Here is a 19,499-nt window from a genome sequence, read left to right as displayed (position 1 = left end):
GGGCTCTCTTCATGCCGGAGAAAAAACTAAAGATATTATAGCTCATTGCTTACAAAATTTTGCCACTGTGGGTGTTCCAAAACAGTTAAAAACAGATAATGCCCCTGGTTATACTTCTACCTCTTTTAAACAATTTTGCTAATCATTTGGCATAACTCATATAACAGGAATCCCATACAATCCACAGGATCAAGGCATAGTTGAAAGAGCTTGGTGCTGATAACGCCAAGGTCATGGGTTCGTTCCCCGTACGGGCCACCAAATGCTGCAGTCTGGCTGGGCACAATTCAGGAGCCACTTGTCAAAAGAAACGAACTTTATTTTTAGAACACACACACCAAGCCACACAGCTCCTCGGGAAAAACCTTCAGAGCCCAACTGCCACCACCGGCTTCCCACAAGCCTCTCAACCTCCCCCACTCCTCCTGCTCTTGAGGCCGATAGGGTGGGTCACCGTGAGCAGAGCCAAAAAAAGTCCCCCAATGAGCAGCTCCGTGGTCTGAAAGGGCGGGGAAACAGCCTAATGAGCATCACCACAGAGGAGCCAATCAGTTGGCAGCTAGAAGTTGCTGGGGCCGCTGTGAGCCAATCATCAGCTGGCAGCTGGAAGTTTGCTGGGGCCCCTTCGCCTGTGGCTCTCAACATTTTCCCTTTAAGGCTGGGGAAAAAGAGACAAGGATGTCTGCTCTCACCCCCTATATTTAACCTTATACTGGAAGCTTTAGCCAGACCCATTAGATAAGAAACTATAAGGCATCCGGATTGTAAAGGAAGAAGTAACAAACTATTGTCATTCACAGATGCTAGGGTCTTGAATGTAGAAAATCCTAGTGGATGCCACACACACACACACACAAAAAAATACTGTCCTGTTGGAGTAAAAAGCAAGGTTGAAGGATGTTAAGGTTTACGTGCAAAAATCAATTATATTTCTATACACTAGCAATGAACAACTTAAAAATGAAATTAAGGAAACACTTCCATTTATAATAGCATAGATAATATAATATTTAGGAATAATTGTAAGATGTGAAAGACTTTAGAAAAATATAAAAACTGCAAAACATGCACTTATGGTTGAATGTAATGGAAAAGTCATAGGAATTGATCACATTAAAGAGCTAGATGAATCAATAAATAATGTCAGAAAGGATGATTCAACACTTTTGACTTCAGGGAGACTACAACTGGTTGTGGGAGATAGAAGAATGGGATGGGATATGCTGCAGAAGCCCCTTACAATGCAATTCATGTTGGAGTTGCAGCCCCAATTGTGCCACAGGCACTAATAGACCAGTTAAAGCCTAGTGGAAAATTGATATTGCCAGTTGGTCCTGCAGGTGGAAATCAAATGTTGGAGCAGTACGACAAGCTACAAGATAGCAGTGTCAAAATGAAACCTCTTATGGGAGTGATATATGTGCCTTTAACAGATAAAGAGAAGCAGTGGTCCAAGTGGAAGTGATTTTCTCTTCTGCTTTTACTTCTTCCACACATGCAATGGATGAGCTATAAAGCAACATCAGCTTGACCAGCCTATAATATTGCAGTGGATCGCTCATCTCAGTCCTTAAAGCTTTTTGAAAACCATTAACATCACAGCTTGTTTTGGACTTTGTTACACTGTTATTTTCAGCATGAAATTTATGGTTTCGTAGGGTCTTCTAATTCTTCAAAGAAGCATAGAGCCAAATGGTAGAGGAAGGATACAAAGTATAAATCTGTTATTACTTTAACATGCCTACGTTTTACTTTAAAATATTAAAAGGAGGATTTCTGCAAAATGAAAAAAAACTGCAAAACATCATTGAAAGACTGAATAAATGGAAAGACATTTCCTATTCATGGCTTGGAATATTCATGTATTGCCGAGATGGCAATACTCTCCAAACATTTTTTTTTTCCTTGCTAAATAAATACTCTACTATTGACCTATTCCCAGACCAACCGCCCTTTTATTGAGACAGGATCTCTGCTTAGTTGCTCAGCCTGGCCTTAAACTTTTGATATTCATGTTTCACTCTCAGGTAAATTACAGGTTTGCTGTATCCAGCTCCAAACTGTTTTTGTTGCAGAAACCTAAAGGCTGATCTTTCATACAAATATGGAGATGTAAGGGACTAACAACAATAGGCATTCAGAAAATAATCTTGAAAACAAAATCAAAGTTGGAGAATTTACACTTCTCCATTTCAAAAAGTTAATTCAAAGCTAATCAAGAACGTTACTCCTGTCAGCACAGTGGTAATCCTGTAATCCCAGCAGCTCCAGAGGCTGAGGCACTAAGCAACTCAGGGACACCCTGTCTCTAAATAAAATACAAAATAGGGCTGGGGATGTGGCTCAGTGGTCAAGTGCCCCTGAGTTCAATTCCTGGTACCCCTCCCCCACAAAAAAAGAATGTTAGTCCTAGCAGTAAGGACAGACATACAGACCAATGCAATTTGAAAGCATAAAAATAAATTGATGAGGTCAAATTATTTCCAACAAGGCAACAAAATCACTTAATGTGGGAAAAAATTATCCTCTAACAGGTAGTACTAAGACAACTGAGTTATTTGTATATAGAAAATGAATTAGACCTTTATATCACATAAAAATAATTCAAAATGGGTGACAACTGTAAAAATTAAAGAAATGGTTCCATAGATATACCAAAAAAAGGCCAAGTGACGAAAAATAGGCTTATCATTAAAATTTTACTTTTTATGGTTCAAATCATACCATCAGGATTGTTAAAGGAGCCAAACATATAGGTCCGCACATACCTATAATCCCAACTATTCAGGAGGCTGAAGCAGAAGGATGACAAATTCAAGGTCAACCTGAGCAATTTAGCTGAGCAATTGAGCCTTCTCAAAATAAAATAAGCTGAGGATATAGCTTAGTGATGAAGTGTTTGCCTAACATGCTCAAGGCCCTGGATCCAATCCCCAGTCATCACAAAAAAAATTCAAAAAGAACTGAAAAGACAACTCAGAGAATGGTAGAAAATATTAGTGAATAATATATCTATTGAGACTTGTTATCTAGAATATTTAAAAAATTCCTAGAACTCAACAATAAAAAGCCAGTTTCAAAATAGGCAAAAAAATTACAATTCTCCAAAAGATACATAAATGGCCAATAAGCACATGAAAGAGAGCTCCTTAGTAGTCATTAGGGAAACACAAATCAAAACCACACTGAGATTCACTGCACACCCAGTAGGATATCTATAAGAAAAGAAAGATTTAATACAAGTGTTGGTGAAGAAACTAGAAGGTTCAACCCTTTTATAGAGGTAATGTAAAATGGTAAAGCCCCTTTGGAAAATAATTTGGAAGTTCCTCAAAAAGTCAAATGTAGAATTAACATGACCCAGTAATTCTACTCTTAGGTAGATATTTAAAAGAACTAAAAACATATCAACACAAAAATTTATATGTTCATGTTTACAAAACATTATTTATAATAGCCAAAACAAAGAACCCAAATATCTACCAGCTGATGAATAAATAAAATGTGATATATCCATACCATAAAAATATTATTCAGCCACAAAAAAAAAAAGAATGTAACTTGGATACATGCCAGAACATGGATGAAGCTTGAAAATCATATGCTAGATGAAAAAAACCCAGACACAAAACTCACATATTGTACAACTGCTTTATTAATGAAATGTCCAGATTAGGCAAATCAAAAGTGCACTAGTAGGCTGGGGTTGTGGCTCAGTGGTAGAGTGACTGCTAATAGTTTTTTTTCTTTCTGAGGGCATGGAATGTTCTGGAGTTGGTGATGCCTGCACAACTCTGTGGGAATATTAAAAAAAAGTTTAACTGTAGATTTTAAATGATAAGATTTATGTTATGTGAATTATATCTTAAAAAAATTTTTTGTTGCAATATCAGGGATTGAACTCAAAGTCTCCCACATGCTAGGCAAGCACTCTACCATGGAGCTATATCCCCAACCCTTTTTATTTTTGAGACAAAAGTCTAAGTTGCCCAGGCTATCCTCAAACTTGAGATCCTCTTGCCTCAGTTTCCTCAGTCAGGATTACAGGTATGCACCACCACACCTAGCTCCAAAATGATGTTTTTGTTCTTTTTAAGTTCAAAGTGTTAATAGTAATATTGAGATATTACTTTCATTACTCATTCAACCTATAGCATTGAGTTTTCCCCATTGTCAATTTAATATTTTACTTATTTGTTTTGTGGTACTGAAGATTGAGCCTAGGACCTTGTGCATTCCAGGTAAGCACTCTACCCCTGAGTTATATCCCCAGCCCTTTTTGAGACAGGGTCTCACTAAATTGCCTACCCTGGCCTCAAACCTGTGATCCTTGTGTTTCGGCTTTCCAAGAACCTGGGAGAAAGACATGATGTGCCACCATGCTCAACTGGCAAAGATAATATTATACTTCAATAAGCAGTAATTCTCAGGGAATGGGAAAAAAAGAGGGAATGCTTTCCTTTTTTACTTAATTTCTTTGAATCTAATTTTTCTCATCCTGAAAGTATATAAAGTAGCACCAAACCTCATAATGTTGCAATCCATGCAATCTAATGAGTGTAACTAATCTAACTGTGGTGTTATTTCGGATGAGGAAAATGAAGTTCATAGAGGTTAAATAGTTTAAGGCAATAATTTAGCACATGTGGAATTTAATATTATTAGGGGTTTTTTGTTTGTTTTTAAGAGACAGTATTCTCCCTATGTGCCCCTCACTCCTAGACTTAAGCATCTTCCTGTCTCAGCCTCCCAAGTAGCTGGAATATGGGTGTGAATCATAGTGCCTAGCTAATGCCATTTGTTTTTTAGTTTTAAATAAAACTACTCTTTTCTCTCATCTAAATCAATAGAAATGGGAGCTTAATATAAATGTGAAATCTGTTTGTTTTGTTTATAATAATGGAGATTGAACCCAGGGCCTCACATATACTCAGAAGTGCTCTACCACTGAGGTACATCCCCAGTTAAATATGAAATCTGAACACTTAAATTCTAAAAAAAAAAAAAAAAAAGAAAGAAATGTCTTCAAACTCCTAATTTTGTGGCAGGTACAGATTTACAATTAGGGGGAAAAAGAAAAGAGAGACATTGTCTTTAAGAACAAAGTTTTCAGCAAATTGTACCAGTTTATTTACAATTGTAATTTATAAACAGTAACACAAACATCTTTCATTTATATTGTGAAAAAAGTCCCATGACTGAAATGGGCAAAAGAATCAGACTTCAGGACATCTCTAGAGGGGGTGCCAAGAAAAGGGAAAAAGTGCAATACAACAGTTTTTGGGGAGATTATAAATATCAAGTATTGCACCAGGTGCAATTTCATGCAAATGTCTTCAATCACTCAAACTGTTTTTATTTAGATATCAGAATAAAATTTCTTGAATTATGTTGTCTTCTATTCACTTGATTTCCATTAAAATAACTGGTTATTAACAGGGTACATCTAGATACTTCTATCAACCCCTTAGAGATAATCTTACATTTTAGGACATGGCAGATTATATTTGCTATTTCCCAAATGGGTTTTACAAAAATCATCCCATGGCCCCAAAGATGTTTCTGGATCTCTTACTACATGTAATTAATATGGGCCACAGTAAATTAAGCTGATAAAGCTGTAAAATAAAGCATATCACTTCAGTTTTGTCTTATTAACAGAATAATAGGTTTCAAACCCCTGGAACTTTAATGAGAAGACAAAGCCAAATGAAGAAAAAGGAATTTCAGAAAGTGATATAAATTATGTGATTGAAAATTATACATATCTCTGATTATTTGGCTTTTATTTAAGTGGATATTGAGTGTGGTCACAGATGGTCATCATCTCAAGGAGACTAAATCAATCTGTGCTCAACACTAGTTTTGAAATATCCTAAAAATTATCCACTTGTAATAAAGATCAATGATGTTTTTACAGATACAATTCTGTCCCCCAAATGATAATTTTGATCTTAACATGCTACCTACTTATAATGTTTTAAATTGCTTTTCAGAAATCATCAAAATGAAGTTTGGTATTTCTGAAGAACTCAGAAATGCTTGGCATACTTTGGTATTTCAGTATATAATAATTATATAATGGAGCAAAGATGACTTAGAAACTGATGTTTCGATATTTCATTAGCTGGACTATATTTTTAATTGGCTGGAATCTTCATCCACTTAATTAAAAAGATTTTATTCTTCTTAAGAACAGAAACAGTGAACTAATTATTAACCTGTTTTTAGTCTTTGATATTGCTCAGTGGGTAAAACTAAGTTTAACAGTTAAGGAAGTCTCTTTAACTAATTCTATCTCTAATTTTCAGTGAAGACATTGCAAATATATAAGTTTATGGTTGTTTGAAAACCTGAAAGTGATGTATGTTCCCTTAAAACAGCTCTTCAAAACAGAACTGCATTCTGTACCCTTGGTCCATAGGGGCACAATGGCAGTTACTTCAAAGTCATTTAATAACTGGCCTTTATAATAAATCATTTTATAAAACCGAAAACACAAAAGAAAAATTTTAAAAAATTTAACCATCCAGAAATCGATAATAATAATTTACACTTAGACCTGCTAGTCAAGCACCCCCATGAGTAAATGAAAGGTCTCTGGTTAGTATTCAGTCAGGAAATATATGTTCATGTTTCTCTTGGTTGCCTTAATTTCATTTAAATAATTTTCTTAATATATTAACTTTCCAAAGCATCCAAAACTTTCATGATCTGTTGTTTTATGGCTCTGGTAGCATCCCCTGCATTTGGAATCAAATACCTGTGGGGGGAAAATAGATATATATATAGATAGATAGATAGATACATACATACAGATATAAATACAATGCTTTACCTTCAGCTGAGATTTCCCCTGATGGGAAGCTTTCCCTAACCCACAAAGCCAGCCGAGATGCCCTCCTGTGTAATCCCCATAATATATATTAACAGATATCAACAGTTTATTTTGTTTTTTTTTTTAAAAGAGAGAGAGAGAGAATTTTTAAATATTTTTTGTAGTTATTGGCAGACACAACATCTTTGTTTGTATGTGGTGCTGAGGATCGAACCTGGGCCGCACGCATGCCAGGCGAGCGCGCTACCACTTGAGCCACATCCCCAGCCCAACAGTGTGTTTTGAAAGGAAATTTAAATATAAAAGCCATGTGATTTTTCATATAGTATAAAGCTAAAATTCTCTGAACTTATTATTAAATATAAATAATATCTAGATAATCAAATACAAGGTAACCAAAAATTCTGCAGCCCAGCAGAGATATAATTCAGTCAACCACAAAGTCATAATTTGATGGTATCTAATTCCAAACTCGACAAGTCTAACACTTAATAATTTGAGCTTGTGCAAGAATTTAAGTTCCCTAAAACAGATTTACATTTATAACATGGACAGTTATCCCAGTTATATATAATTCAGAGGGTTATATAAAATTAAATAATGTAAAATCTTTAAAACAATATTTAAATACTCTTATACATAAGTCAATTCAATATCCTTTGGTTGGGATTAATACATAAGTAGATATAATCTGTGTAAACTCTGACTCACTGAATCTACATGTACAGATTTGTTCTGAGAAGATTAATTGGTAATTAACTGAGTACTATATTTGGTTCTATCACAAGTCAAGATTTGGGAAATCATTCAACCCTCTGAGCTTCACATTTTTCTACAGATTAAAGATAATTTAGTATCAAACTAGGAGTGGTCTGTAGTTCTTGTGTCTGTGAGCTGTTTGTTACTTGTCCACAATGAGATAAGGAGGAGCTTGTACTATACTATAATTAACTACAGATTGATTATCCCTAAATCTAAAATGCATGAACCCGAAATGTTTTGGATTTCAGGTTTTTTTCAATTGTGTAATATTCACATATACATAATGAGATATTTTGGGGGTGGGATCCAATTCTAAGCACAAAATTCATTTCATATAAACCTTGAAGACTGAAGGTAACTTTACGCAAAAATTTTAATAATTTAATTCATGAAACCAAGTTTCCTGATGTGCAATTTTCCACTTGTGGCATCATGTCAGCACTTGAAATGTTTTGGGTTTTGAAGCATTTTGAATTTTTGGATTAGGGATGCTCAATCTGTACTACAACTCTCAGTACACAGCCCAGCTTACTGACAATTTGTCAAAACAACAGTTTTTAATGAAGGAAAATAAAGCATTGGCTTAGAATGTAGACAATTTTCTAATTTCATTGCTAATTGACATTTAGTGTTGCACTGGTATGGATAATTATTAAGCATCTTTTTGTCAAAAGTTTATTAGCCATGGCACTTACTAGAATCACATATTAATAGTTAAACTACATGACTAAGAATTGGGGAGAAAAAGATAGTAAAGAATACTTATAAAAATGACCCCCCCTACAATCAGTGTCTTGAAAAATTGTGTTCTATATGTGTAATATAAAATGAACTGCCTTCTGTCATTATGATCAAACTAAATAAAAAAATAATAGCTGGGGTTGTGGCTCAGTGGTAGAGCACTTGCCTGGCATATGTGAGGCACTGGGTTCGATTTTCAGCACCACATATAAACAAATAAAGGCCCATTAGTAACTAATAAAAATAAAAAATAAATTATATAAAAAAATGATCCCCAACAAAGCAAAGTGGACCTAAGGTTTCTTGATTTTTGACTGCCAAAATTGAGTTATTTACCAGACAGGTTTATTGACAACTTGTGATTGAGAGTATATTAGGGACTACAGAAAAGCCCTGGTTCCTAATACCTTGGATCTTACAATCTAGCAATAATATTTTGGTTTTACTCACATGTTAACAATTTTCTTTTTTATTGATGTCTTCATTAGTGCATTATTAGTTTTACATAATAGTGGGCTTCATTCTAACATATTCATAAATGCATATAGCAGTTTTCTCCATTTCAATCTCCAATATATCTTCTTTCCCTCTACTTCTCCGTTCCCTGATTCCCTTTATCTACTCTATTGGTTTTCCTTTTATTTATTTTTTAAACTGATAGTGTCATTATACATAAAATTGGAGTGCACTATGATATATTTATACATGCACATGGCATAAATTGGCCAACTTCATTTTCTAGTTCTTTCTTTCTCCTCCTCCCACCCCCACCCCCCATGTACTCCACCTCTTAAAAAAAAAAAGTATACTATTCCACCATCTCAGCAGAGAAACAAACTGTTCTTAACAATGACTTGCAATAATTCATCTTCAAAATCTTACCTTTCAATAGCCAAGATTTCTATTCCTGAAGCACTGCTGTTTCCATATTTGAAGGTAATTAACTCAGGATGTTTTTTTTTGGATGTTATTTTAACTACAGAATTAAGTGCTTGTCGAGACTGAATATAAGCCAATCCTTTCCTTGAAAGAATCTCCCTTAAACAGTACATATGTGTTGCCGTAACCAACAGATGACTTGAGAGAAAAAAAAGAACATTAAAAGAATAAAGAACTTTAAATAAATAATTCAAGATAGGTTATTGCATAAACACGCCCAATTATAAAAAATGTTCAACTTTAAATGAAATTACTTTTTTTAAACATAAGACTTTTTAAAAAAGTCTTTGTTTGTTTGTTTATTTATTTATTTATTTTTAATATGGTACTGAGACTCAAACCCAGAGCCTCTCATATGCGAGGCAAGCACTCAATCACTGAGTTACAACCCCAGCCTGTGAAATTACTTTTGAGCTGAAAAATATAAACAAGATAATCTATAAACAAATAAGATATATAACAGTTTATCATTTTCCTTTAATTTTACGTAAAAATAATGTTTTATAACATAATTGTACAATTATTTAAAAAGAAAAGGTATATTTTAAAGCTCAAATCAATGTATAAATCATTAAAATAGTAAGTTTTGATTGAAGTGGAATATACTGCCCTTCTGACTTTTAAAGGGATTATCTATATTCAAAATTATTCAGTCAACACATCACTTATATATTCTATGGAATACAGTTATATTCTATAACTAGATCCTGAAAGCAAAATGAGCACAAAATATTTTTTCCAGAGCTTACCATTTTTTAATATATGGATAAACAAAATACATCTTTTGTAAACAAACCCGGTACAAGGCCAGCAGAAAAAAAGGGGAATGAAAACAAGAAAAAGTCTAGGGTTGCTCCTTTTTGAGCATCGAGGTCAAGTCTGCTTCCTTCCTTAAAGAAAATAGGGCAAAAGCAACTCTGCAAAATCCTGTCTCTAAATAAATAAATAAAGTAAAAGAGGGCAGGGATATGGCTCAGTGGGAAAGTTCCCCTGGGTTTAGTCCCAGGTACTATAAACAAACAAACAAATAAACAAATAAAAAAAGAAAGTAGGGCTTTTTGCCCTTGGGCATCATGGGTCCCTGTTCCTAAGCACCAGATACAGATATGAACAGAGAAACCAGCCCTGAAATATTTAAGCAACTGTGAATATCCCATGGATTCATGGACTCCACAGATCTGAAACGCCTTTGTAGTATCATTTGCACAGGCCCAGACTGGTGCAGTGCTTTTCCCCCTCTTCCCAGAAAATGGCTTATAATCACCAATTACCAAGGGGGCCCAACATACTGCTTGTGACCACAGGTAAGGCTAGTTTAAAGTTCTGGCTGGTGGTGGCTGGAATGTCACTGTGCAGGTGTTTGGAGTTCTCTGTGGGTCAAGCAGGACTTACTGGTAGAGAGAATGGTGAAGAGACAGCAAGCAGCCAGTTGCTGAGAGGACATAATATGTAGTAGATGCTTGGCCTCTTATACATGAGCATAGAATTAACCATCCCTTTTCACTTTTAATAATGATACTACTCTTACATTTTTATTTAAAATAGTAAGACAAATATTAGACAGTCCAGAATATGGAATATTTTACAGGACAACTGTCTGGACTCAAAGGATTCATTCACTGTGAAGAGTAAGGGGAAGTGAAAGGCAAAGGGAAAGAACTGTTTGTTTATATTGAGATATAAAAGATGTAACAGACAAATCCAATTATGAACTACAACTGAATCCTGGACACAGAAAAAAAAAAAAAAAAAACTCTAAAAAAGATACTCTGGCATGTCCATGTGGCTCAGGCCTGTAATCCAAGTAACTTGGGAGGCTGAGCCAGGACTGCAAGTTTGCGGCCAGCCTTAGCAATTTAGTGACATTCTGTCTCAAAATAAAAAAAATTTAAAAAGGGATTAGGATGTCACTCAGTGGTAGAGTATTCCTGGCTTCAAACCCTAATACTCCTCCCTCTCTCTCTCAAAAAAAAAAAAAAAAAAAAAAAAAAAAAGATACTCTGGGACACTCTGAAAACTCTGAGTATGATCTATGTGTTGGGTGATACTAATTTTTTTAAAAAATTTAAGTGAAATAAAGGCTTGAAATTGTGTAGAAGAATGCTCTTATTTTTAGGATACTTACACTAATGCATTTAGGGGTGACATTACCACATCTATGGGCTTCTTTTGAATGGTCTGACAAAAATAAGTATAGATCTATGTGTGTTAGATGCATACAAACATGGGAGTGGTGTGAAAAAATGTTAACAGTACATCTAGGAAAATATTATAAAGGCATTCAATATACTTTTTAACATTTTTTGTTTAGAAAATTCAAAATAAATATTACATAAATACCTCAAAAATCAAGACACATAATACAAGTTCACAGAAGAAAATTATATCTTTTGTACTTGGATAAATAAAAGTTCTTCTGCAGTTCAATTTTATATTAACTTCCCCAATCAATTTTACTTCTGAAGAAGACATTTTTAAAAGTACCTAGGGAACATGTGTCCACTTTCTTTCACTTCTTTACAAGGAAAATGATGCTTGATGTCTGGCTTGTTTATCCAAGTCTGAATGTTTACAATTTCTTTTCTATCGTCATCTGACATTGAAGAACTGTCAATTTCATCTATAAAGAATTAAAAATGTTAAAAGTGGATATTACCAACTTTAAAAATGGTACATCTCTTAACAACCTGAAAGATTTTTTTGTACTATTTTCAATTCAAGGGTTTGAAGGGGAGAAAAAAATTCTAATCCTGCTACTCTATTTCCTTTTGCCACTGATACTAATACAGAAATATAATTATAAAACATCAATTTACAAGGTAAGAAAGTCAAATGAAAATACTAAGAAAACAAGTTTTAATATTTTTTTACACAGATAAAGTAACTATGATCTGCATTGTCTGTAGAACAATGGCTGAACTGTCTAATAAAAAGTAACTATCAGGAGGGTAAAGATGGCAGAGTTCTTTTGTTTTGTTTTTATGATTTTATGATAGAAAATAATAAAAATCAATCTCTGTATAAATCAATAAAAATCTCTTTCCTTTTCCATGAAGGAAATATAAAATATTCTGATTTTGTTTTTCTTATTTGAAAATTACATCCCTAGTGTTAATAATTATAAATGTTCTTTCTTTTTTTCTTTTTTTGCTGCTGGGGATCTACAAAGGACCTTGTGCATGCAAGGCAAGCACTCTACCAACTGAGCTATACCCCAGCCCTTCCCTTTGCTTTTTAATAAGTAGTTTAAAGTATAGAGTATGATGATAAAGGAAATCCATACACCAGCTTAAATGACAGTGAAACCCTCATGCATCTCTTCCTAATCATCTCTCTCTCTTTCCCACCAAGTACTGATGATCTCTATTTGGTGTTATTAGTCCCATACATGTCTTGTTGTTAACATACAACAGTGTTTTGCAGTTTAAATAAAACATTTATAAAAAGTAGACCACTTAAGTGTATTCTTCTGCAACTACTACCCTATTCCCAACATGGTTAATTTTATGCATGTTAATACAGATGGCTCTTGTTTTCTCATTTTAGTTACTATCCAATTTCTCACAGTATAAATATATGTGAGTTATATGTGATAAATGTAAATACACCACAATTTATTCATCCATTTATCTCTCCGTTTTGTTAATGGAGGAGTTTACATATTCAGGGAGAAGCAGACTATTCAGACAGAGATAACAGGAGATGCCAACAGAAAGTGGGGGGGGGGCAGAAAATGAAATAATTAGAAATAGTATGTTTTCCCCAATGCAAGTTTTCCACAGGGTGATTTTATTAATAACTATTAAAAGGTCATATGTGGTAAGTTTTAATCTAGTAATCTTACTACTAAAAATTTACACTTATACTTTCAAAAGGTCATCTAGATTTATGTATAAAAATATCTGTGGCCATTTGAAATAGAAAAAAAAAGAAAGAAAGAAAATCACCAGTGTAAATCAGAAGACTGTTTAAATAAATTATGATATATAATAGAGAATGAGAAGATATACAGGCTGAAATGGAAATATGCAACATATACTACAAAGTAGAAAAGGCAAGATGAGATATAGAAGTCTTTTTTCATTTTATACATTTATATGCTGGTGTTTTTCCTAACTCAATACACAAATTAATTATTATTAATTAATCTGGATAATCTGGGTCATAGAATCATAAACCAAAGTAATAAATTATTTTTAAAAATATAAAGATGCTTACAAGGAAAATAACTTTTCCTGTACAATATCCCCATCTTGTGGCACTTTAGGATATTATCTTTCAATTTCAAAAGGCAAAAAAATCTAGTCCCACAACTCAGTCTTCTAGTGGGTGATCAAAGAGATTTACATGCATACATAGCACCTATACTGATAACTCCACAAGGTCATCAGAACACTCCTCAGCTGAAGATTTCTACAGTCAAAAGCCTACTTCAACATTTCTGCTTGGATTTCTCCTAGGAACATTTATCTTAAACCAAACTCTCAACAGAAATCCACAGACTCTCCAACACCACAGAATGTCACTGTTTTATAAAGCAAATGTCATTAGTCCCAGGATGACTCCATTAGTGACTCCTGGTGACTGAGGAAAGTAGTCTGTACAAAAGTGTATTACTATACCTGTGTCGTATTCTTCTTCATCCCCAATGCTGAAAACAGGCTTTACACCACGGTAAGGCTTGCCCACTCTGTCACTGCTGCTGACATGCCTGTATTGAAAAATTTTTTAAACAGGAAATCATCACTTAAGAAATTGTCAAAATTTTCACCAAACATCATGTGAATATTTGAGCAAAACGTAAATATTCTTTGCCTCCCATGTACCACCCAGAGCTTTAGGATAGCTATGTTAAGGAAACTGAAAGAAGATAAAGAAATTATGCTGACAAAAGGGGGATAAGGACTTGATAGACTGAATGCTCTTAAATCTGCAAAAATTAAATTTTAAACAATTTGAATTTTGATATTAAAACCAATGTTTAGACTTGTTTGGCTTTAGGAAACTATAACTTCTTTGTACTTCTGCTTCCTCATCTGTAAAATTGTAATAATGATATCTACCCTTCAGGGTTGTTGGGGCAATTAAATCAGCTAATTTTGTTGTAAAGCCCTTAGAACAATGGCTGGTATTAGCAAGTACTATATACACGTTTATTAGGCAAAACAGTTTATGGTACGAAATAATCAAACTCCAAAAGTAATGCTCAAGACACTCTTTTTGTTGTTGTTGTTGTTTTTGTACTGGGGATTAAACTCAGGGGCCTTTTACTATTTTACCATTGAGGTATATCCTTAACCTTTTTTATTTTAAGACAGGGTCTAAGTTGCTGAGACTGTCCTTGAACTTGCCATTCTCCTGCCTCAGTCTCCCAAGTTCTGTAATTATAGGCATGTGCTAACCATGCCTGACTCAAAACTTTTCCCACATGTCCAAGAGTTTTTCTTCCCATTTTTTATTACTGCTATATTATTTCAATTAAAACTAAGATTCTACTTCTATTGCATAAATATAAATCACAAAAATTAATCTTCCTTTCCTTTTCAAATGGCAGAAGTATAAAGAACATATACACTTAAACTTGTTTACAGGAAGAGTGACCTCTCTTTTTAAAATAAAAATCAACACCTGATTACTTCTTTTCAGGTAAACCCAAATAAACCAAAAGGTAAAGTTAAAATATTTCAACAAAATGCTACATGTTCTTGGAAAGAAAACATTGAATTATTTGCAGGATATGGTTCAGTTATGATTATCCAGTATAAAGCAAGACTCTAGCATTTTTCTTCTTTACCATATATGAAGACATTCAGCATCTTCTGTTTTAAGAGATAGTCCAATGTGTGTGTGGGGAGGAATCAAGTCACATGTCTTTACTTAGTTTAGAATTCAGTTTTCCCAGAAGATAGAAATCAAATTTATATTTAAGTAATTTATACATATCATCAATAAACATCTTACTATAACCTAATTTTGTTGAAATTGGCCTAAGTCTTTACCAAAACAGAAAGAAGAAAATTCTAGAGGAAGAAAAAAATTAGTGATTGTTTATAGTGTAACAGATACTGTTTGGGAATTATAAATTAGGTTGAAAACAGTATGTAATCTCAAGGTTTGATTGAATTAAGTTATAAAATCATTTGATTTTATGTTAAAACATATCAACTGTAAAATTATCTCATAAATTATTGAACTGTTCATTCAAGTACTTTAGTTTGGATCTGGAATATCCTTCCAAAGGCTCATGTGGCAACGCTTAGTAACTAGCTCGGTGCTATTGTACAGTGGCGGAAACTTTTAAGAGGTGGGACTGACTAGGAAGTCTTTGATGATTTAAGATATACCCTTTAAAAGGATGTGGGACCTCACTTCTCTCTCTCTCTTTTTTTTTTTTTTTTTTGATATGGGGGTTTTAAACCCAGGGTCACTTAACCACCGAGACACATCCCCAGCCCTTTTTAAATTTTTTTATTTTGAGACAGGGTCTTGCTAAATTGTGTAGGGCCTCACTAAATTGCTGAGGCTCTCTCTGAACTTTTGATCCTCCTGTCTCAGCCAAACTGGGATTACATGCATGAGCCACCATACTGGCACACTCCTTCCTCTTTATCTCTTTCATCCAAACCATGTGGTAAACAATTCTGTTTTGTTATGTGCTTTTAGCCTTACTACAGTCCTAAAAGCAATGGGAAACCTTCCAAACTGTGAGCTAAAATAAACTTTTTAATCTTTTTTAAGTTGATTATCTTAGGTATTTTGTTATAGTAATGGAAAGTTGATGAACACAGAAAGAGAAAAAATGAAAAATAGTTCAAAGATCTTTGAAATTCAGCTTTCTATTAAAAGGCAAAGAAAAATGTAAGAGCTTTTTCTCAAAAAGCTTGAGTGTCATCTAAATGATAAAATTCTATAAGATTAAATCATAGGTTATCTCCTGATATAAAAGCATAAACAAAAAGTAACAAAGATCATGCTTATAATGCTTGAACCAGAAAGCAAGTATAAATAAACTATCCTAAAAGACGTCACTCACTACTAATCTATAACACAATTAGGTTTTTATGAACAATAATGCTATAAATTACTAAGATATTTCTTATGTAAGACTGGCTAAAAATTAATGAAATGACAATGGTTGGACTTTTTGTTTAAAAAAAAAAGTTCCATTTTTAGTGCTATATAGTTTTCTGTTAGGGTGAAAGAAGTGAGTAAATCATCTCCAAATCTAATACCCTGCTAATTCTTAACTACATATATCCTTTTGTTTGGTTCACTTTCCCCTACCTCAGAATAAAAACCAAAGCGTTTATTAAGTCCTTGGATTTGAATGAGTTCGATTTTCATCTGAGGAATGAAAGAGAGAAACATGCAAGCAAAAAACAAAAAACAACTACTACTACAAAAAAAGAGATTCATCAGCATGACACACTCTTACAAGCAGAATGAGAAAAGTAGCTTTTCAGGTAGCTGCATGAAATTTTAGCCAAGACAGCACAAGGCTTACAGATGGCATGAGGCATGCTAAAGGAAAACAAAGGTTCAATAAAGCTGCTCTACTCATTGCTTACCGCTCTGTACATGATCTGTCTGGCCAAGGAAGATTGAAAGACATTCTACAGCAAATCAAGGCAGAGGACAGAACAAAATGATTATAAAAAAAAAAATGCAATAGCTTTAAAACAAAAATATAATTAATCAATTTTTCTAAGCCAGAGGTGTATATTATTAAAAAAAATACTTCAATCATCCCAAGAACAAAGAAAAATGAAGTCAGTTTCAAGTGATACTTTAACAAAGACAACAACTTATGATTATCACTAGTCTATACAACAAGTGCATTTTAAAATTAAATTTTAAATGTTCATGCTATTAAAAGTAGTAATAATAGTACTATAATTCAAAAGCACCAAAAGAGGCTTTACAGAGCAGATAAAACTTTATTAAGCAAATATCTGTCAGGACTGATAAAATGTTTTAACAATTATCAGTTATTAGATAAGGAACAATTTTTAGATTACAAAAAATGTATTATTTGTCTTTGCTATTTACAAAAAGGGAATAAGTATACTTTTGTATGCATAAGTACTATACTTAATAAAGGGACAAAAAACAAATTCCTGACATTCAGTTCCTAAAATCAAATATTTCAACTTTCCTAGGATATTACGAGACACAAGAATGAAATTAAATATTATAATACATTTCCACAATCATGCTTGCCTAGAAACAAATTCTGTGTTAGAAGGTTAGCTTTAGTATAGGAACAAGGAATGATCAATTAGACTAACACATGGAAAAATAAAAACTCACAGATATTAATAATGAGAAATAGTTTAACAAACATCCTAAAACTTGCTTGGCAATTGTTTGTCATGTTCCCAATCAGTAATTCACCGGAAAAATGGAGTTAGCTTATATTTGTGAACAAAATTAAACTTAAGAAAGTAGGATTCTGTTGTATTTAGTATGATCAAATTGTCTAGGTTTTAAATTCCTGGAGCAAAGGAAGAAGTTCCTGCTATAGATTACTGCATTTCAGAGATGATGTCCCATTCATTTGATCTTTGGGAAGTGGCTACAATTTAAGTATAATACATACAGGGATGCTTAGCTTTTTAATGAATAGCAAAAGGGGCAGACTCATTATTTGCATTTTATTCTCTGCAGTGGAAAAGGAGAGAGGAATCTTTATAGCCAAAATTTTATAGCAATAAAGTATACTCCTGTAATTATAGTGAACATTATGAAATAATCTGACAAAATATACTTTTTGATTCTTTTCTAGAGACTTTCAATTCAACTAATATTAACTCACTGTAAGGCATATCTCTTTAGTTTTACTCATAAATTCACACTATTTAACAAACTCACCGGTCCACAGGAGTTGATGAATTCTCAATAAAACTGATAACTTTTTCCCTGACATTAACTGATTTTGTCTTCAAAGCCACAGTCATTTTATTTACTAGTGATTTCATTCCTCTATCATTTGAGCCATTAGAAGATTCACCCTGAAGAACAAGAACATAGAGAAATTAACTGTTCTCCAAAAAATCAGCCGACATATTACTGCTAAAGGTTAGCCACATATTATGGACTCAATTATATCAAAACCAATTTATATGTTGAAGTCCTAAGTCCCAGCACACGTTAGAATGTGATTATATGTGAATATAGGGGACTTGGTATAAATCAAAACTCAATCAGCCTCCCAAAGTACAACAAAATAAATTGTTGTGGTTTAAACTACCTAGTCTGTGCTATTTTGTTATGGTGACACCAACAAACTAATTTACTAGGTAAAACTATTTTTTAAAATGTAAAGAATAAAGGAAAATTAGGATATAATGGCAATATATAAGTGCTTGGAGTCTGCAATTACCTCTTTTACTCAATAAGAAATAAAGTTACTAATCTTTAATTCAGACTAGTCTACAAAATAAGAAAATTATAATCAAACTAATATTCATGTTGCTAAATATTTAAATATTTATTCCTTGTATAGTTTTGCTTTTTAAAGCATTCTCATTTAGGCTTTTAATTTTGAAAGAAAGGTTATTCTGATATTCTTAAATGTAAACAAGAGTGAGTATAATTCTTATATCATTTCATGGAATATTCACATATACCCTAGAGGGCAATATGGTAATGGGTGTCAAATATTTAAGTGATTTTATCTTTTTCCATTAATTCCTCTTTAGATTTTATAGAGAAGAAATAATTAGAAAGTGCCAAAAGATTTAGGTGTTGTTTTATGATCATTTTAACACTTTTTAAAAAATATTTTTTTAGTTGTAGATGGACAGAATACCTTTTATTTTATTTTTGTATTTTTATGTGGTGCCAGGGATCAAACCCAGCCTCATGCATGCTAGGCAAGCACTCTACAACTGAGCCACAACCTTGGCTATTTTAAAACATTTTAAAACACTAGAAAATGTTTATATATTCAGTGAAAAGAAAACAAAACTATATAAACTGTGATCACTACTTTAAAAATAGAATACTAAAATACACATATAAAAATAAGTAAATATACATATAGTAAACAAATTGATGGAATTATTTCAAAATATGAAAGGTGATTATCCTTGGCAATTACAGGTGATTTTGTTTTCTTTACACTTTTCTTAATTACATATGATGCTACAGTGAACATATTTTACTTCTATTTTTAAGATAATTAAGTCATTAACTACACAAAAGATCATGTTTCTAA

At 33.1% G+C, this 19,499-nt stretch overlaps 1 protein-coding gene across 1 annotated transcript in view; it reads right to left on the bottom strand.

Annotated features, from left to right (window-relative positions):
- Positions 1 to 5,126: 5,126 nt before the first annotated feature.
- The window catches only part of Tbc1d23 (TBC1 domain family member 23), a 59,283-nt gene continuing 44,910 nt past the window's right edge, over positions 5,127 to 19,499 (bottom strand). Inside the window, exons 14-19 of the mRNA XM_026402433.2 lie at positions 18,152 to 18,291; positions 16,849 to 16,893; positions 13,903 to 13,991; positions 11,765 to 11,900; positions 9,224 to 9,418; positions 5,127 to 6,763 (exon numbers count right to left, since the gene is read on the bottom strand). Coding sequence (XP_026258218.2) covers positions 6,682 to 6,763; positions 9,224 to 9,418; positions 11,765 to 11,900; positions 13,903 to 13,991; positions 16,849 to 16,893; positions 18,152 to 18,291 — 687 coding nt within the window. The 3' untranslated portion in view covers positions 5,127 to 6,681. The remainder of the gene's footprint in view (positions 6,764 to 9,223; positions 9,419 to 11,764; positions 11,901 to 13,902; positions 13,992 to 16,848; positions 16,894 to 18,151; positions 18,292 to 19,499) is intronic.

Source organism: Urocitellus parryii, chromosome 2, assembly GCF_045843805.1.
Source record: "Urocitellus parryii isolate mUroPar1 chromosome 2, mUroPar1.hap1, whole genome shotgun sequence".
Taxonomy (NCBI): domain Eukaryota; kingdom Metazoa; phylum Chordata; class Mammalia; order Rodentia; family Sciuridae; genus Urocitellus; species Urocitellus parryii.
Note: the sequence above shows the minus strand (reverse complement) of the source record. Positions and strands in the feature narration are given on the sequence as shown.